The sequence below is a fragment of the Primulina huaijiensis genome, chromosome 5 (assembly GCF_012295235.1).
Source record: "Primulina huaijiensis isolate GDHJ02 chromosome 5, ASM1229523v2, whole genome shotgun sequence".
In the NCBI taxonomy this organism is placed as follows: domain Eukaryota; kingdom Viridiplantae; phylum Streptophyta; class Magnoliopsida; order Lamiales; family Gesneriaceae; genus Primulina; species Primulina huaijiensis.
Genome location: NC_133310.1, coordinates 7,819,112 through 7,839,652, shown reverse-complemented (window position 1 = coordinate 7,839,652; position 20,541 = coordinate 7,819,112). Strand labels below are relative to the sequence as shown.

Below are 20,541 nucleotides of genomic sequence, written 5' to 3'. Positions count from 1 at the left end.
ATATGTGTGTGTGTGTGTGTTGCGTGTTTGTATAATATTTTTTATAATTCATTTGATTTATATTTAAATAATAATCAAAATGTAATTATAAGAAATAATGAGAGATTACACTATAATTTGATAGAAAACAATTTTGGTGAATTTGTCCATAATGGAAGGGCAAAAATAGATATACATATTTTGTTGTCTTTGACGGTTTCTATCATGTCCTCAACTTTTATATTTTATTATATTACATTATATAGAAATTTCCTAAACTAATATATAAAGTTTCTACGAATTAATGAAAAGTAATCTTTTAAAAAATTATTATATTACGCCTTGATACATATTTATGCTTGAGCTAGAAGTTTACATTGGTTAGACAATTTTTATTGCTTGAATCGATTTAGTTGTATAGTATATTTTATGATTCTTATTTAATTCGGTTGAATACTTCACATATATGAGTATCTATTTTTTTTATTTGAACTGATTTAAGTTTACAAATAGTATTTTTGACATAACTATACTAAAACTATAGATTTTAAAATTCCAATTTTAGCCATTACATTGTAATGGTTCTCACATTAGTTTTACAATTCATAAAAGTCCAAAATAAATCTAGATTAAATAAAAATGTAGCGCAAAATTTCAACAAAACGTTGATCCAAACATCAAAATTCGTTCAAATTTTGTGCGAGTAATTTGATTAGATAGAAAATTCTATTGTAAATATAAAAAATTCTGAGTAACAGAAAACATAACAAATTGAATACTCATAAACAATCTATTAATATCCATTATCTAAAGAGTTAATAATTTATTAAATAATGTTTCCTCAAATTTATTTTTTTGGGAATGTTTTTCATAAATATTTTTTGGATAATATATATATTTTTAAATTTAAATAATTTAATTTAATTTAGACCACCCAGAATGGATGGCACGAGCAAGTGAAAATAGCTTTCCAAGTGTGCTGATTGTTATGCACTACATAGAATAGAATAGAACGCGACTCCATTTTGGCTTTCGAAGGTCATATATATATATATATATGTATCCGCTCTGTCTCTATTTCGTTTCTCTTCGCTTCTCCTAGGGCTCGAGGATTTCCCTGCGCTACTCCAGATCACGGAAGTTCTAGCTGAACTGTTGTTTTTATCCTCGATTGTTTGCCAGATCCGGAGCTCCGATCTCGAAGCTTTGAGTTGTCGCCAGTCATGGCGGCCGCTAATGCTCCGATCACCATGAAAGAAGCCCTCACGGTATCAATTATGCTAAAGCTCTTGCAATTTTTTCGAATCGAACTCTTGGACTGCTTAATCTAAGAGTTTATTTCATTATGGATAGTTGATTGCCTGATTTGATTCGCTGAATGTGTTATGAGTTGCAGGGGGAATTGTATGATGAAATTCTTGATTTGGCTTGTCTGTTCCAATTTTAGATATGTTTATTGTGTTCTGAAGTTTTTTGTTACTGGAATTGTATTTTGATTGCCTGATGATTTGGTGGTTGCAGTTGACTAGCATAGGGATCAGTCCTCAGTTCATTACGTTCACGAATGTGACTATGGAATCTGATAAGTACATATGTGTTCGTGAGACAGCACCTCAGAACAGCGTGGTGATTATTGACATGAGCATGCCGAATCAGCCGTTGAGGCGGCCCATCACCGCAGATTCTGCTCTAATGAACCCGCATACTAGAATTTTGGCGCTGAAAGGTAAGAAGCATTTCTAACACATTTCTCGTTGTTGACTTTTTTTCAGTGATTTTGGGCCTCAAGAGTTTAGATAAATTTGTAGTTAGGATGCTCGCTCAATGGTCCTGATAAGTTGTAGGTTATCAAAACACATATTCCTCACAAATTTCCTGGCTTGAGGGCGTGCAGATGTGGGTTACTCGTTACTGCAAGAAGATGTATTTTTGGCCATTTCAGGTTATCCAAAAAAATTAGATATCTCGTTGAAACAGGAAAAGAACTTCGCGAAGGACAGAGTAAAAATAATATGAGCAAAGAGTTCCAAATTATAAAGGATTTAAAGATGATGGGTAGACCTTAATTATATCAAAATTTGCTCCCACATGATTGTTACTTTGAGAAAAATTTCTCCCAGAAGTCTAGGAAGGTTTTTTGTATGGGAAATGTCACAGTTAAGTTCCCATGCGCATGCTCAAACCCTTTTTAGGGAAAGACGTATGTTCTTGGCTGACAAATGTGCCTTTCTCCCGGGTGCAAGCACACTGAAAGTTGCTCCTTAATCAACGAGACCTTCTCCACACCCCCCTCCCTCTACATCTATCTCTTATTTTTCAGTGACATTCTTCTGTTTTTTATCTTATTCTCCCTTTTTCAATAGACACGAGGACATTTCTTCACAAATCTTGTATTTTTTCTTCAGCTTGCATATGTTGAAATTAGTCACATATACCTCAAATTTCTGAAATACACCATAAAGTTGCTGAAAATACTGTTAGAAAGTCTTGCTGTTAATGGATTTTATGTATTAGGAATATGCTAAAATTAACTATGATTTACCGAAACATTTTGGACGGTTTTGAGAAATTGAAAATATTGAATTATTATTATTATTATCGTTCTCTATCATTGCTATCTGCTGTGTGGGTAAGTGCAAAAATCTAAATGCTTGTATGAATAAGGTTTGCATATTTTCTTCAATGTTTTTTTCTCTCTGAGCCTCTGCTCACCAAAGATTACGTTGCTATCTGGTGCCTTCCTTATTTAATTTTTTTTATTTATGTCTTGCATTTGTTAAAATTTTCAGACATTATTATGATCTGTTTGAAAACCATCCTTTAAGTGCCTAAGCTTGATGAGTCAATCACATGTTGTTTACACCTAGCGCTCAAGACACTTTTTGGTATTGGGGAAACTTATGGGAATAATCAGGCTGTGAATGCAAGGATACAATGATTGGCCATTATAGCTGTTACACAGAATTCCAATCTTAGTAATGATATAAGCTTATGAAGATCATGGGACCATCCTAGTTTCTTTTTAAGCGATCTCAAAGGCGTGCTTTTATCGAAAACAATGAAATAATATAGAGGAGGATGATGGGTCAGTAATTTCAGATGATGTGCAGATTGAGTCTACAATAATACAATTCTTCAGTAACTTATATAGAAAATCTGATGTATGGGGTTGGGGCATAGAAGGAATGGATTGAAGTCCTATCGCATGCATCATATCAGTTTGTATACTCGTACATTCTCGTATTGGGCGATTGTCGCTTACGTTCTTGTTTTCATCTTGGGCACCCCATTCCACGGGGCATGTCTTAGGTTTGACGGTTCGGACGATCAGGGCAGTGGCTAGAGCAGTTGGGTTTTCGGTGGTGATCGTGTGGAGGTTTTATGTGGTTTATCGTTTTCTCGTTTAGAATTATGTTTTCGATATGACTGTATTAATGTTTAAGACGGCTGTTATTTGTTCTGTTTTCGTTTGGGTTGTATGATGATTAAGTTATTTGGTTTTCGCTGTTTAATTGTTGTTATTAAGTTTTGATGTTGCATGCTTATTAGTCTGTTTAGTAGTGGCTCGGGTAAGAAAAATATAAAAACTTCGTTATGGGAACCTGTTTTGTCTAAGATGTCGAAAAAATTAACGAGTTGAAAGAAAATATTTTTGTCCAGGTGAGGGGGGGGGGGAAGATTAATCTGATTTAAGCAATGATGATTGTTTTTCCGATGTACATCATGTTTCTTTTTAGGGTACCGAGAGTTGTAGCAGTGGTTATGGAGAAGATTAGGAGGGATTTTTATGGGAAAAAGATGATGTAGATTTGCATTGTCATCTGGTTGTGTGGGAACTGTAAATTGAAGAAAGACGGGGATTGGATATTGGGAATATTTGTCTGAGGAATAAGTTCCTCTTGGGGAAATGGTGGTGGAGATGTTCTGTCGAGGAGGATCCGTTATGGAAAAAAGGTTATTGTTAGCAAATATGAGATGCAAGATAATGGTTGAGATGCGGGTTTACCGTTTACCAAGGAATGTTACATTTGAAGCCCATGGAAGTTTATTTCTAAAACTTAACCGGTTTTTCCTCAGTTAGTGTGGGCGGTGGCTAAAAAGGGTAACAAAATCAGATTTTGGGAGGTTAGGTAGTGGGATATTCGTTTTAAAATATCTTTATCCTTATTTATTTCAGATTTATTCGATTCACAACAAGCCTATTTTTCACTTTATTTAGTTGGATGAATCTTCTATTCCATTTTCTTTATCTTGGTTTTTGCACTTTCGGAGGGACCTCAGGGATTATGAAGTGAATGATTTGAGTTTTTTGATAGGGTATTTAGAGAGGGTCAGTTGGATGAGGAATGTGTATATTTTAGGTTTTGGGAAGGCAACAGGGATTTTTTGTTTAAATCTTTCTACGAGTCACTCTTTTGGATCTATGATTTTCCTCTCTTTCTTCTTTTTCATGTTATTTGGAAATCACCGATCCCACCAAAGGTTCAAGTATTCTCCTGGACTGCGGTTTTGGGTAAGTTGCCAACTTGTGATATGTTGCAAAAGAGATGACCTACATGTGGTCTTTGTCCGAATTGGTCTGTACTCTGTCGGAAAGAGGTGGAGACTTAGGATCACATACTTATGCGTTGTCTTTTCACAAGTTGTCTTTGGTACAAAGCTTTGGAGGAGTTGGGTCTGCTTTGGGTAGTTCCAAGATCTTCACACGACCTGTTTGCTTCCGATCTTGGACGCTATCTTGGCAGGAGGGGTATGATATTCGGACAGTGACAATTCATTGTATTTGCCGATCAATCTGGATGGAGCAAAATAGAAGGATTTTCGACAATATAGAAGAGCCAGCTGGAGATTGTTGCGAAAAATTTAAGTTTCGGGTATCTGGTTGGATTGAAAAGCATTCAAAGTTTAAGAATTCCTTGATTTCAGATTCAGTGTAAGACTGAAGTTATATTTTTGTTGTTATGATTAGTTATTTTACTTTTCTCCCCTCACGTATCTTGTCTGCTTTTTGTAACTATTAAATTTAATCTTCTAATATATTATCGTTTCTTATAAAAAAAAAGATAGAGGAGGATGATTATGCGAAGACCTCCATGTTAGCTTGAACAACGAAAAGAAGATTACAAGTAGAATAAATTTTAGAGAACAAGCTCCTTAGATTCTTGACTTGACTTCAAGCTGCCTTGTATATGCCACCTCGAATTATTAACAAGATTTCCTAGAATAGCTTCTTGACCTCAATTTACCCTGCAGTTACTGCCTTGACTTTTAGAAACATAAGAACCATATTCAGTGAGGTTATCCAATGATTCACTCCTGCTCAATCTTGGTGGACAGAAAAATTCAGGTTTTCTAGGTTCACATTTGGACTAAATTGAGGACCATCTGCATGTCTTGTTCCATTTCCTTAATTTCTTCAGCCAACAACTTTTTCCTTTTTCCTTGACTGACTTGGCAATGCTCCCCGCATCACTAGATTATTTCTTTGTGGACAGAGAAAAACTAGGAAGCGAGGGGACTTGAAAAAGGAATTGCTATTGATTTACTAGATTGATTATCGACCACTAGTTTATCTGAAAATAAAACATGAGCACCATTCAATAGCACTCGAAAGTCCATGGAACATATTGGAGAAGCCCCATCATCCCCTTTAGTTTAAAACTGGTTAGAAGAATTAGCCATAGAAGATTGCTCTTGGGCTGAGAAAGAATCAATGGGGCCCAGATCAGAATTTGTAATCTGGGCTGATGCACTAGGGAAAAGTACATGGGCTGTGGGTTGAACCGATTCTGAGAGTTTAACTGTATCACATGGATGTTGGACTGGCTGTTCCATGTTTCTAGGTGCTGACACAAAGCAAGCCTGGAATCATCCTTTCCAACAGCCGTGGCAATCATTTCTTTCAAAGTTTTGGGATGAGTCGTACGCCAAATGCCGTTCCTAGTTGTGTTAAGGGTCTTACAGGTTTTCATCCCATGGAAAATCTCACCTTTTTGTCCATTGATAATACGACCACGAGAAGTGTTAGCCTTAGCAATTTGGTTCAGAACGTATTCAGTAATTATTATTAATGTGTACTGCTGAAGTTAGTGAACTTGCTGGTATGTGATCCTACGTTCTTTTAGTCTTCACCAAAATATTGATGTTTATTTGATGAAGCTCAACTTTCTGGAACCACTCAAGATCACTTGCAAATTTTCAACATTGAGGCCAAAGCAAAGATGAAATCTCATCAGATGCCAGAGCAGGCAAGTATATCAATACCTGTTAACTGTTGTACACTTTGATACTTCAGGTTGTGGACATATAAGTTAATATTATATACAACATTCAAGTCTTCTGAAGTTGGTTGTTCTGCATGTTATTCTTCTATGGCAGGTTGTATTTTGGAAGTGGATTTCTCCCAAGATGTTAGGTTTAGTGACCCAATCCTCGGTTTATCACTGGTCGATTGAAGGCAAGATCAAAACCATTTGGATTTTCTCTTAAGTTTAGTAAATTTTCTGCATTTCATTTTCTTAAAGGAGTTGCACTATCTTTCCTTAATAATTTTCCTCTCTCCCTGAGTAGGTGACTCTGAACCTGTAAAGATGTTTGAAAGAACTGCTAATTTAGCAAACAACCAAATCATCAATTATAAATGTGACCCTTCTGAAAAGTGGTTGGTTTTGATCGGAATTGCTCCTGGTTCACCCGAGGTGAGTGGATGGCAATTTTTCCTTTTCAAATTTGAAATAAAGATTTTGGCCAGAATCACAGTAGTTCACATTGTTAATGATAGAAAATAATTGTTTTCCACAAGTTTTTTCTTTCGGGATCACCTTCCTTAACAAATCTATTTTTATAGCCTGCAAAGTTTCCGTGCCTTTTCTTGTCAATATTCTTCAACAATGTCACAGTTATATTTTTTAGTCAAAATTTTATGATGGTGATAATGATGATAGATCATGTGCAGCAGATATTTTGTGTTTACTAGTTTTTGGAGACATTATTTCTACTTTCATAGTTCTGCATTTTGTGTTTCATTGCCAACAATAGTACTGAGATTTTCCTTCTTTAGCGGCCACAACTCGTCAAAGGAAATATGCAACTGTTTTCTGTGGACCAACAACGCAGTCAATCTCTTGAAGCACATGCTGCATCTTTTGCCTCTTTCCGGGTACTTCGCTGCTAGCTTTCGATTTCTATGCTCGATATACTGTTTCTGTGGGCAAAGCTGTTGCTAACTCTCTTTATATATTCTTATGCAGGTTGCAGGAAATGATAAAGACTCCATTCTTATTTCTTTTGCGACAAAGTCCTCTAATTCTGGTCAGATTTCATCGAAGTTGCATGTTATTGAGCTTGGTGCTCAGCCAGGTGCATATATCTTTCGTGGTTTTTTGATTTTGATCTTCTTAGTCATATTAAACAAAATTACTGGTTTTGATGTCATGTTCAGGATATATACATGATATCAATATATTTTCTATTTATGTTTATTTATTGGCCTAACGCTTGCACGTCTTTACAGGGAAACCAACTTTCACCAAAAAGCAGGCGGATTTGTTCTTCCCTCCAGATTTTGCTGATGACTTCCCAGTGGCTATGCAGGTATTTCTTCTTGAAATATCTTTCCCCCTCTTGCAAATGGGTTAGTCTTTGCTAAATTTAGAATGCGAATGTCGAATTTAACCAGCTTACTAGTCTGTTGAACTCAAGGTCAAGTTCAAATTTATTTATTCAAATATGAGCATTTTATCTATTTATATTTTTAATAAAAGATAGGAATATATTAATCAATATAGTTTTTAAATATTTATTGGTAAAATATCATCATTATTCTAAAATGTTATTATTAATTCTACATACAAAGCTCGTGAATATGATAATTAATGGAGTTAGTGAGCCAAATTCGTTATTTGAGTGCATGCGATGGTCAGGGATCCAAACTTGTGAGCTAAGCCCGTGAACCAAATTTACTAGAATAAACTTGAGCTCCTACTCGGACGAGTTTGAGAGTTAGCTATCGAATTTTACGAGTTTGATATGTTTAGCTCTCTATGTTTGAATTTTTGTGTCTATTTAACAGGCTAATTGTATGGTTTTGCGCAGATATCCCATAAGTTTAGTCTTATTTATGTTATCACGAAGCTTGGGCTGCTCTTTGTGTATGATCTGGAATCTGCTGCTGCCGTATACAGAAATAGAATCAGTCCAGATCCCATTTTTCTGACATCAGAGGCTTCATCAGTTGGAGGCTTCTATGCTATTAACAGGCGAGGTCAAGTTTTACTTGCAACTGTTAATGAAGCAACTATAGTGCCTTTTGTCAGCGGCCAGGTATGCTAAGCTTCTGCAGTTTCTGTAATATTCATGCTTTTTTTAACAGATATTTAGAGTCTTAAATGATTATTGCTAGTTGAACAATCTGGAGCTTGCTGTCAACCTTGCAAAAAGAGGAAACCTTCCTGGTGCTGAGAATTTGGTATGTTAAAATTGGCTTTTGATGGTCTAAATGTTTTAATATAGCTGTGTGGAGAAAGAAATTTACATTTATTCCTATGCTTGGTGTGCATGAATGCTTTTTACAAAATTATTTTGATGCTGAATGGTTTCCCTGGGGTAGAATAGAATTAGGCTTGGGCTGTTTCCTGATTAAAAGCTGGACTAGATTTTTGTCGTGCCAAAATTTTGATCGGGTCTTTTTGTTTATGAAAATAAAAGCATGCGTTTGATTGCACGTTACTATATCATTTCTGAGTAAAGTCTGGAATATTTTACCGAGCTGTCTAACCGAATTTTCTTATCAAATTTTTGCAGTTGTTTTTCTGGGTGATCAAAGCATATGCTTGCTTATGTTTTTGTTTAGTAATTGCGTTCTTATTGGATGCAGACGATGTAACTTTTTGCCATCTGAAAATGTGTTAGGTTGTTCAACGTTTTCAAGAATTGTTTGCTCAGACAAAGTATAAAGAGGCTGCCGAGCTTGCTGCAGAATCTCCTCAAGGCTTACTAAGGACTCCTGATACTGTTGCTAAATTTCAGGTGCCTGTTGTTCATTAGCTTTCATGTTTAGAAATCTGATTTGGAATCCTGTGTATTTTCTTTTGTTGGGATGAGAGTTTGATTGGATAACATGTATTTTCAGAGTGTACCTGTTCAAGCTGGGCAGACACCGCCGTTGTTGCAGTACTTTGGGACATTGTTAACTAAAGGAAAGCTTAATGCGTTTGAGTCTCTGGAGTTGTCACGGCTAGTTGTTAACCAGAACAAAAAGAATTTATTGGAGAACTGGTTGGCTGAAGATAAACTTGAATGCAGTGAGGAACTTGGAGACCTGGTGAAGGTAATTCCCTCAGTTTGGAACTTCCACCACTTTCAGATTGTTTATTGTTTCAAATCTGATTTTTAATGTGTTCCATTTTATCGTGCAATTTTTATTTCAGTTTCCTCTTTTATTTATAGACTGTTGACAATGACCTTGCACTGAAAATATATATCAAAGCCAGAGCTACACCGAAAGTCGTGGCAGCTTTTGCTGAGCGTCGGGAGTTTGACAAAATCTTGATATATTCAAAGCAGGTTAATAACGCTAGTTTATAACGGAGTTGTTGCTCTTTCACTTGTTATCGTTTTTAACATTCTGTAATACAATTGATTCCAATGAAAAATCATGTTTAACTTGAAACAGGTGGGATATACACCAGATTATCTGTTTCTTTTGCAAACCATTCTCCGGTCGGATCCTCAGGTATACAGGGATTGACATAAAACTAATTTTTGAAGTCTTCGACAATGTTATCTATTATGCTTGACTTGCTTGTTATGTTGAATTATGATGGAACATGATATTTGGAGGCATATTTTAATGATTTCTTCTGGTTCTATAGGGAGCAGTTAATTTTGCTCTTATGATGTCTCAAATGGAAGGAGGTTGTCCTGTTGACTACAATACTATTACTGATCTCTTCCTTCAGGTATGCATGTTTTCTTTTATATTTGAATATTCTGATTTTATGGTCATTGTTCTTATGTGTTTTTCCCATTTCATCTTTGAAAGCCTTAGCAACTTATGTTTTTTAGATGATTAATTGTAAGGTCTTTCTATTTTGATAATTTTCATCAGAGGAACATGATCCGTGAAGCAACAGCGTTTCTGTTGGATGTCCTGAAACCAAATCTACCAGAGCATGGGTTCCTGCAAACTAAGGTCAATATTTATTCATGCTAATCCTCTTGTAACTCAACATCAATCTTTTATTTTGTTCACAGAGGCATCATGTATTTGTTCTTTTTTCAGGTCCTGGAGATCAATCTCGTGACCTTTCCCAATGTTGCAGATGCTATTTTGGCTAATGGAATGTTTAGTCACTATGACAGGCCTAGGATTGCCCAACTCTGCGAGAAAGCTGGCCTTTATGTTCGAGCACTACAGGTTACATCTCACCCATTTATGCACCCAAGACTTACATGTTACTTTTAATTTTTAATCACGCATTTTACTTGTGTCTGCAGCATTACTCTGAGCTGCCTGATATCAAGCGTGTTATTGTCAACACTCATGCAATTGAGCCACAGGTTACTAAAATTAGTATTGTTTCGCCATTCAACTGGTCAATATTAGTGCTTAATGATGCCATAATTTCAGGCACTTGTCGAGTTCTTTGGTACACTTTCCCCAGAATGGGCTTTGGAGTGTATGAAGGATCTTTTGCTAGTCAATTTAAGAGGAAACCTTCAGATAATTGTCCAGGTAGGGTGAAGGCATAAAGATTTAGATGATGAATTTATTGAAAGATGCCTTTCTGAAGCCAAGGCCCCACAATTGTGAAGTTTATTGTTTTCATTTAATTGATGTGACTTTATAATTCATATATTGGTTACAACTGCTGTTCTAAAATACGTAGGTTGCTAAAGAATATTGCGAACAATTGGGTGTTGCGACTTGTATTAAGCTCTTTGAGCAGTTCAAGTCATATGAAGGATTATATTTCTTCCTGGGATCATATTTGAGCTCCAGGTAATTTTCTAGGAAAGGAAGGGATTTCTAATTGCTGTCCAATGACCTGGTGCTTTTGTATTTTATCTATCTGTATGATTATTGGTTTCTGGCAGTGAGGATCCTGATATTCACTTCAAGTACATCGAGGCTGCTGCCAAGACTGGACAAATTAAAGAGGTTGAGCGTGTAACCAGAGAATCAAATTTCTATGACCCTGAAAAGACAAAGAATTTTTTAATGGAAGCAAAACTTCCAGATGCCCGACCATTAATCAATGTTTGTGACCGCTTTGGTTTTGTTCCAGACCTCACCCATTACTTGTACTCGAACAACATGCTTCGCTATATTGAAGGTTATGTGCAGAAGGTATGATTATCTTTTGAAAAGTTTCTTGCCTATAGGGTAAAGCTTGTCTTTCATGCAAGTGATTGTTATTTGCTTTATAGGTCAATCCTGGAAATGCTCCATTAGTTGTTGGTCAACTCCTAGATGACGAGTGTCCTGAAGATTTTATTAAAGGCCTGATTCTCTCTGTTCGTTCTCTGCTTCCAGTCGAGCCACTGGTGGATGAGTGCGAGAAAAGGTACCTTTTATACACCATGCCCTCTAGCTTAGCTTTGCGTCGAGCAAGCTTCTTCCTTGATATCTTTACTTGTGATATGTGGTTTGCAGGAATCGTCTTCGCCTGCTCACTCAGTTTCTGGAACATCTTGTGAGTGAAGGAAGCCAAGATGTGCATGTCCACAATGCTTTGGGTAAAATAATTATAGATAGCAACAACAATCCGGAACATTTTCTCACCACCAACCCATATTATGATTCTCGTGTTGTTGGTAAATATTGTGAAAAGCGTGATCCTACCCTTGCCGTTGTGGCTTACCGGAGAGGACAGTGTGATGATGAACTTATTAATGTGACAAATAAGAATTCTTTGTTCAAGCTGCAAGCAAGGTTTGTGATGTGTAGTTCTATTGAATGTTACACATTAGTTAATTAGTTTCATATGTATCAGAAGTTGATCCACTTTTTGTTTATAATTTCAGATATGTAGTTGAAAGAATGGATGCTGATCTCTGGGGAAAAGTTCTTGATCCTGAAAATGAATTCAGAAGGCTGCTTATTGATCAAGTCGTATCTACTGCATTGCCTGAAAGCAAGAGCCCAGAGCAAGTTTCTGCTGCTGTTAAAGCTTTTATGACTGCTGATCTCCCTCACGAACTAATTGAATTGCTTGAAAAGATTGTTCTTCAGAACTCTGCCTTTAGTGGAAACTTTAACCTGCAAAACTTACTTATCTTGACTGCAATCAAGGCAGACCCTTCTAGAGTAATGGACTATATTAATAGACTTGATAACTTTGATGGCCCTGCAGTTGGAGAAGTGGCTGTGGAAGCTCAATTGTATGAAGAAGCTTTTGCTATTTTCAAGAAATTTAATTTGAATGTCCAAGCTGTTGATGTTTTGCTGGATAATATTCGAGACATTAATCGAGCTGTGGAATTTGCTTTCCGTGTTGAAGAAGATTCTGTTTGGAGCCATGTTGCTAAATCTCAACTCAGGGAAGGACTGGTGAGCGATGCAATTGAGTCATTTATTCGTGCAGATGATGCTACTCAATTCCTGGAGGTCATCCGAGCTGCTGAGGATGCAAATGTTTATCATGACCTGGTGAAGTACCTTCTCATGGTCAGGCTGAAAACGAAGGAACCAAAAGTCGACAGCGAGCTCATTTATGCATATGCTAAGATTGATAGATTGGGTGACATTGAAGAATTTATTCTTATGCCAAATGTTGCTAATCTGCCGAATGTTGGTGATCGCTTGTATGATGAAGCTTTGTACGAGGCTGCAAAGATTATTTTTGCTTTTATCTCTAACTGGGGCAAATTGGCAATCACACTAGTGAAGTTGAAGCAATTTCAAGGTGCTGTTGATGCAGCAAGAAAAGCCAACAGCGCAAAGACATGGAAAGAAGTCTGCTTTGCTTGTGTTGATGCTGAGGAGTTCCGCTTGGCTCAGATATGTGGTCTGAACATAATTGTACAGGTATTTCACAGATTTTCATATTTCAAGTGTAGCATTTTACTCTACTACAATCAAGTGATTTGATTTCATAATCCAAGATTTCTGAACTAAAATTATATTGTGGCACATTATTTTGTGATTCTTGTAGGTGGATGACCTGGAAGAGGTTAGCGAGTATTATCAAAACAGAGGATGCTTTAATGAGCTTATATCTCTCATGGAAAGTGGTTTGGGATTGGAACGTGCACATATGGGGATTTTTACCGAGTTGGGTGTCCTGTATGCTAGATACCGTCATGAAAAGCTTATGGAGCACATCAAATTGTTTTCTACACGTCTAAATATTCCCAAGCTGATCAGAGCATGTGACGAACAACAGCATTGGCAAGAATTAACTTATCTATACGTTCAGTATGATGAATTTGATAATGCTGCTACAACTGTGATGAATCATTCCCCAGAAGCTTGGGAGCACATGCAATTCAAAGATATTATTGTCAAAGTTGCCAACGTGGAGCTATATTACAAAGCTGTGCATTTCTATTTGCAAGAACATCCTGAACTCATCAATGATGTCCTGAATGTTCTTGCCCTTCGCGTTGATCACACTCGTGTTGTGGACATAATGAGAAAGGTTGACACTTCTGCTTGATATTTTTTTTCTTATCAGCGTTAACAATTGTTTGTAAGTTTATAAATGTTTTACGTTAATATGTGTAGGCAGGTCATCTACTTCTTGTTAAGCCTTATATGGTTGCAGTTCAGAGCAATAATGTGTCTGCAGTGAATGAAGCTCTCAATGACATCTATGTAGTGGAGGAGGACTATGACAGACTTCGTGAATCAATTGACTTGCATGATAACTTTGATCAAATTGGTCTCGCTCAAAGGGTACGCTGAAGTTACTGCAGTCTCTGTTATTTTTCTTCTTTTCTTTCTTTCTTTTTCTTTTTCTTCTTTTCTTTTTTCTTTTTCTTTTTCTTTTTTTTTAGAAAGTTTAGAATTACTGATTAACGTGCTTGAGTAGATTGAGAAACATGAGCTTCTGGAGATGAGGCGTGTTTCAGCCTACATTTACAAGAAAGCAGGCAGATGGAAGCAATCAATTGCATTATCAAAGAAAGACAACCTCTACAAAGATGCGATGGAGACAGCTTCACAATCTGGTGATCGTGAACTTGCTGAAGAGTTGCTTGTTTACTTCGTTGAACAGGTTCGCTTTATCAACAAACAATATCTAATCTAATATTTTTTCCCTGAAGAAAATATATGGTCTTTCTTTTCAAATCCGATCGAAGTCCTTTTCATATTGCAAACGATGTTAACTATTTTTTAGTAAGGTGGTGTTTATTTTGCATTTATAATAACATTAATATCACTATGCTTTCAGAAGAGTATGAGTATTAAGATTCCATCAATATTTAATGGTTGACTAGGGTATCTAATTAGTTTTTTCTTCTTTTTAGGGCAAGAAGGAATGCTTTGCTTCATGCCTCTTTGTTTGTTACGACTTGATTCGCCCAGACGTTGCGCTTGAACTTGCCTGGATGAATAACATGATTGACTTTGCCTTCCCGTATCTATTACAGGTGATTTCTCTATATCTTTCCTTTCCTTCCTCTCCTGTCATCGTGTACTTGTATTTGGGTCCTTATTTTGTATTTTCAGGTCAAATAAAAAGTAAATTCTAGAATAGTTCTTGGGACCTTTTACTTTCATTTGCTCTGTTTCATAACAAGCACATGCGTCTTTGTTTCTCGTTCAGTTTATCCGTGAATATACTGGCAAAGTGGATGAACTAATAAAGGACAAGATTGAGGCTATGAAGGAAGTGAAGGCTAAAGCCGAGGAGGAGAAAGATGTCATCATGCAGCAGGTACATATGATTCCTGAAACAAATTTTTGTCTCTCGAGTAATTAGACATTTTTGTTCATTTAATTTAGCTAAGCATGTTTCAGTTTACAAATTGATATACATCTTGGTACGTCCTTTCTTGACCAAAATTTGATGAATTCACATTGCAGAAAAAGTACTTTCAACAGCTGACTATTACTTGTCATTATTTTCCAAACCATATCTTAAATTACTTCGATCTCTAACTGCTAATTACGACTAATTCTGCAGAATTTGTATGCCCAATTGTTGCCTCTTGCTTTGCCAGCGCCGCCTATGCCGGGTATGGGAGGGGTTTACCCTGTACCACCGCCGATGGGTGGCATGGGCATGCCGCCGATGCCACCATTTGGCATGCCACCAATGGGTTCCTATTGATTTTTCTATGGTTACCTTGTCAACATTTGCTACAAGTAGTCACATACTGAGTATGCACCCAAGGTTTGGCAGCGACAATGCAGTATAGTTTCTTGTTTGTATCATATTCTCTTCTCAGTTCTGGAAGATGGCTAGCTGAGGCATGAGACGATCTAGCCTGTAATACGGTAAAAATTTATATAAATATTTTCTTGTAATATTCTTTTGTAGCTGAGGCATTTTTTTTGCAGCTCTAGGCGGCAAGAATATGATAATTTTACAAATAATGATGCTGTAAAAGATGTGTGTTGTTTTGTATTGATTCTTGGGTGTTGTTTTCTTGTTTAGTTTCACTTGTGAATTTTACAATCATCTCACGTTGGTATATACAAGAGTTTTGGATTCTGCATTGAGTCTAAATTTCCTCTTTTCTTTTGGATTCCGTTTCCCTTTCTCCGTTCTGGATTGGGAACGCTCAACTGGAGGGGAAATTTTGAAAAATGATCTTCTCTCCATATCTATTTAAAAGAATGACCTTCAATTATTAAAATAACATAACGCAATTGGTTACGTTACCTGTTTTAAGAATGAGATTGTTTTTAAAAATAAATGTGTCTAGAAGGTACCTCAATGAAGAGACAAACATTAGATGAGAAGCCATTTAAATCTCATGTAATAGAATAACATAATTACTTTTTTATTCCACTAATTCTAAAACTTAAATATGTAATGACAAAAGATGTAAAATCTAATACGACACTTGTCTCTGTGTTATATCAGTCTACGATTCTACACCAATGGACGACTTTGACGTATAAATTTTATTCGGGCTTCGCATCCCATTTCTCCATCTCACAACATTATATTCTAACTTTAGCAATTTTCTTCGAATAACTCTTATTTTTCTCATTTACTTTCTTTGTATTTAATATTTAACCTCTTTATCAAGTTCAAAAATGATAATATATCAAAGATAATATTGAATACATTAATTACCTCCTGGAAAATGGAAAAAAAAATTCAATAAAAATAGTTAAATATATTTAGCACTAATCATTTGAATATGAGAAACAATTATATACTGAGAAACATACATTTTATTTTTTTTTAAGTTGACTATTGTGACGCTCCGAACCTCGCCACGCAATCATACAACATGTAACGTCATATGCGTAAAATTTTTCTTTTCAACGACGTAATAATATAATGCATATACGACAAAATAGTGCAATTATCACACTATCTGCATCACTGCAGCAGAAAAAGTATAATAAATACATACACACAACTCAAATAAGACAATAAACTATACTGTCTTTATCTACTATCAACTACAAGACTGTTTGACTAGACTGTTACGAGGCCAGGGGTGCTTGAAGAAAGGGAGCAGAGGCCGCAACGTACGAGAAGTGCACCTACGAGATTAGTAGACTTTGTATCCAATTAATTGTATATCAATTGTGAGAATAGTATACAAAGCGTGAAATAAAATTTAGGAAGCAAAACACGTTTATAACTTGGACATTGTAAGTCAAAAAAAAGGGGGACACTTGTTTTCATATAAGAGGAGGAAATAAAAGAAAAGGAGCAGCTCCCAGAATTCAACCTCTCTTTCTGTCGTTCTGTAACCTTCTGTATCTTCTCTTTATGAATCTCTCTTCTTAGATGCTAACTTGCAGGTGAATCTGGAACTCCGAAGCGGTGCTCTAACATTGGTGCTCTCGTTCTCACTCAATTGACAAGTTTCCATAGCAGTTGAAGTGGTACATCAGTAAAGCGATGGCGGAAGGAACACGATTTGCTCGATTAGAGGAAACTCTGTCCAAACTCATTAATCTCCAGGAATCGCAGGCAAATTTAATTGAAAAGCAGCACACGATCCTAAAAATTTGAGAGCCTTAAGGGGTTTTTTGGGTTTATCATGGTTCTATCGAAAGTTTGTGCGGGTTTACGCCTCCATTGCGCATGCCCTCACGGAACTACTGAAAAAAGATAGCTTTTGTTGGTCCTCTACAGCCCAATCGTCCTTTGATAACCTTAAACATGCCCTTAGCCATACACCTGTTCTTGCCTTACCCGATTTTTCGTTACCATTTCAAATCCGAACTGATGCCTCAGGCATAGGAATTGGGGCTGTTCTTTTACAGCAGGGTCATCCACTTGCCTACTTTAGCAAGAAACTACCTTCCCATCTTCTTAAAGCTTCAACTTATGTTCGGGAATTACTAGCCATCACCCAAGCTGTTAGTAAATGGCGTCAATACCTCTTGGGCCATCATTTCTCAATTGTCACTGACCACCGTAGTCTTAAAGAAATTTTGTCTCAAACTATCCATACACCTGACCAACAAAAATATGTGGTTAAACTCCTTGGCTATGACTTTGATATCTCCTACCAACCGGGCAAATCCAATACTGTCGCAGATGCATTATCTCGACAATTTGAGCTTTCAGATTCTGGTTGTGGCACCTCAAGTCAGTTACTGGCCATTTCGATTCCTTCATTCCAATTCCTGACCCAACTTAAAGATGAGGCAGAGTCCAACCCTTTCTACAAAAATCTTCTTAATAAGCATTCTACTGCACTGCGTCCGGTCTTTCATCTTAAGGATGGTCTCGTTTATCGACACCATCGCATTTGTGTTGACCCTAACTCCCAAATTATTTCCAAAATCCTATTTGAGTTTCATAACACACCTGTTGCAGGACATGGAGGGATGCACAAGACCTTAGCTCGAATTGTTCCAAGTTTTTATTGGGAGAATATGAAGAGGGATATTCAGGTTTATGTTGCTAAATGTGCCATTTGCCAACAAACAAAATATAGCACACAGAAAGTACAAGGGTTGTTGCAGCCCTCACAAGTGCCAGCAAGGGTATGGGAGGATATATCCATGGATTTCATCACTGGTCTTCCTACTTCGAAAGGCTTTTCAGTGATTTTGGTGGTGGTTGATAGGCTGTCGAAATTTGCTCATCTTGGGGCTCTTAAGTCGGGGTTTACGACAACGATGGTAGCAACTTTGTTTGTGGATATGGTGGTTAAGCTCCATTCAGTCCCCAAATCGATTGTGTCGGACCCCGACCCTGTTTTCTTGAGTAAATTCTGAACATAGTTGTTTAAATTCAGTGGCACATCGTTGGCAATGTCTACTGCGTACCATCCACAAACCGATGGACAAACGGAGGCATTAAACAAATGTTTAGAGCAGTATTTGCGTGCCTTTGTGATGGATAAACCGTCTCGTTGTGTTTGTTTTCTGTCTTGGGCCGAGTTGTGTTACAACACTTCATCTCATTCTTCTATAAAAATGACACCTTTTGAGGCAGTGTTTGGGAAACCTCCCCCATCTATCCCTTCTTCTATTACAAATTCCTCGCCTGTGGAGGCGGTGGATACCTTGTTACGAGATAGGGATGAGTTGTTGTCAACTTTACGTGCCCATATGCAGCACGCACAAGAACGGATGAAATTTCATGCTGATAAGAAACGTGCAGAAAAGGTGTTTGAGGTGGGTCGGTATTGCTATATTCGGTTTCAGCCACACAAGCAAACTTCCTTGGCCAGGCACCGTTACACCAAGTTGAGCAAACGGTATTACGGTCCGTTCAAAATCATTAAACGAGTGGGTGTTGTTGCATACAAATTGGAGTTACCACCTACAGTGAAAATCCATCCTATTTTTCACATTTCGGTGCTAAAAGCTTGTCCAAATCCTGAAGAGGTTCCAGAGTTGTCACTTCTTATTACGTTTGTGGAGAATCAACCTTTAGTGTCTCCATTGGCTATTCTGAATCAGCGTCGAATTCTTCGGCAGAATGCGTGGGTGCCTCAGCTTTTGGTACAGTGGTCAGGTCTGCCTTTAGAATACACTTCTTGGGAAGATTTAAGCTCATTCCAGCAACTCTACCCAACTTTTCACCTTGAGGGCAAGGTGTTGTCTAAAGGGGAGGGCAATGTAACGAGTCCAGGGGTGCTTGAAGAAAGGGAGCAGAGGCCGCAACGTACGAGAAGTGCACCTAGGATATTAGTAGACTTCGTATCCAATTAATTGTATATCAATTGTGAGAATAGTATACAAAGCGTGAAATAAAATTTAGGAAGCAAAACACGTTTATAACTTGGACATTGTAAGTCAAAAAAAAGGGGGACACTTGTTTTCATATAAGAGGAGGAAATAAAAGAAAAGGAGCAGCTCCCAGAATTCAACCTCTCTTTCTGTCGTTCTGTAACCTTCTGTATCTTCTCTTTATGAATCTCTCTTCTTAGATGCTAACTTGCAGGTGAATCTGGAACTCCGAAGCGGTGCTCTAACATAGACACACCTAGTCCTTCACATCTATCATGTCTCACGGTATAGTCCTGTAACATGTCCAACAGAAACAGCTCCCAAAAGGTGAGCATATACAAAAATCATCATCGTAATACATAACAGTTATATTAAAAACATAAAATATAACTGAAATCATAATAGAAATACCATATTTACTGTTTCTGGACAATCAAACCATCAACGACATCACTCTCATACTACTGCAACAAAAATATCGACTATACGTCGCACCCCAACACCGACGACAGCAATATCGTCGAACTAACAATAACATCAACGATATGTCGCACCCCTACTCCGGTGACAGCAATATCGTTGATTGAACAACAACAATGAGACGTCTCCCAACAACGACAACCAACAACAACAATAATAATCAACAACAGGTATAATATCAAATCACCCATTTCCGTTGATTTACCATTGTTCAACGCAATAGTATTTATCAATACTAAACAATAACAGCATATGCTCGTACGTCAACACGTACCTGATAATCGAGTATATATAAAATCTGGCTATTTCTTTGATCCTGAGGCTTGTGATGTATCTAAATAATTCAACAACATTTATCAGATCATTGTCACCGTATCTATTAGTTATATTAGTTGTGAAAAATTAAATTAATTGGATAAATTGCATATAAACCCCTACATTATTTTGTATATATGATATAATAGAAACAAAGCTGATGTAAACAATTAATGGTAGCGACGAAGCTGAAATAAAATATAATTTTTTGGAAAATGTTTTCTGTATATTGAGTATTATATAGAGTGTTACATACCACAGTTAAATTATAAAATTATCCCAAAACTCTTTTAAAAAGTGTTTCTTTTCACCTACAATTGTTTGTCTTTCTTAAAAAAATACTTTTAACAAAAATATTATTTTTTATTATTTATTATCCCGTTTTACAATATTCACGTTGAGAGTCTAAATTATACGAGAGAAATTTTCATATTTCG

The 20,541-nt window shown here is 36.7% G+C and overlaps 2 protein-coding genes across 2 annotated transcripts; both read left to right on the top strand.

Annotated features, from left to right (window-relative positions):
- The first annotated feature begins 1,010 nt into the window (after positions 1–1,010).
- Positions 1,011–15,586, top strand: LOC140976601 (clathrin heavy chain 1). Its single transcript, XM_073440842.1, has 30 exons — positions 1,011–1,247; positions 1,501–1,705; positions 6,139–6,227; positions 6,358–6,436; positions 6,550–6,677; positions 7,040–7,138; positions 7,230–7,338; positions 7,493–7,572; positions 8,074–8,301; positions 8,381–8,446; positions 8,890–9,006; positions 9,110–9,307; positions 9,427–9,543; positions 9,653–9,712; positions 9,852–9,938; positions 10,088–10,171; positions 10,262–10,396; positions 10,477–10,539; positions 10,610–10,714; positions 10,869–10,981; positions 11,077–11,329; positions 11,410–11,546; positions 11,636–11,914; positions 12,007–13,009; positions 13,137–13,622; positions 13,709–13,879; positions 14,016–14,201; positions 14,455–14,577; positions 14,754–14,864; positions 15,114–15,586. The coding sequence occupies exons 1-30, from the start codon at positions 1,203–1,205 to the stop codon at positions 15,258–15,260; spliced, it is 5,103 nt and encodes a 1,700-aa protein (XP_073296943.1). The 5' UTR covers positions 1,011–1,202; the 3' UTR covers positions 15,261–15,586.
- A 2,964-nt stretch (positions 15,587–18,550) lies between these two features.
- Positions 18,551–19,291, top strand: LOC140977604 (uncharacterized). The gene has a single exon (XM_073442357.1). It carries the CDS (start codon positions 18,551–18,553, stop codon positions 19,289–19,291), a length of 741 nt encoding a protein of 246 aa, XP_073298458.1.
- Positions 19,292–20,541: the final 1,250 nt, after the last annotated feature.

Excerpts from the sequence above, each read along its gene's own strand:
- LOC140976601 (XM_073440842.1), top strand. The coding sequence starts at position 1,203 with ATGGCGGCCGCTAATGCTCCGATCACCATGAAAGAAGCCCTCACG. Across the intron at positions 9,939-10,087 it reads TTACTGATCTCTTCCTTCAG|AGGAACATGATCCGTGAAGC; the intron begins GTATGCATGTTT and ends AATTTTCATCAG. Across the intron at positions 14,865-15,113 it reads AAGATGTCATCATGCAGCAG|AATTTGTATGCCCAATTGTT; the intron begins GTACATATGATT and ends CTAATTCTGCAG.
- LOC140977604 (XM_073442357.1), top strand. The coding sequence starts at position 18,551 with ATGACACCTTTTGAGGCAGTGTTTGGGAAACCTCCCCCATCTATCCCT.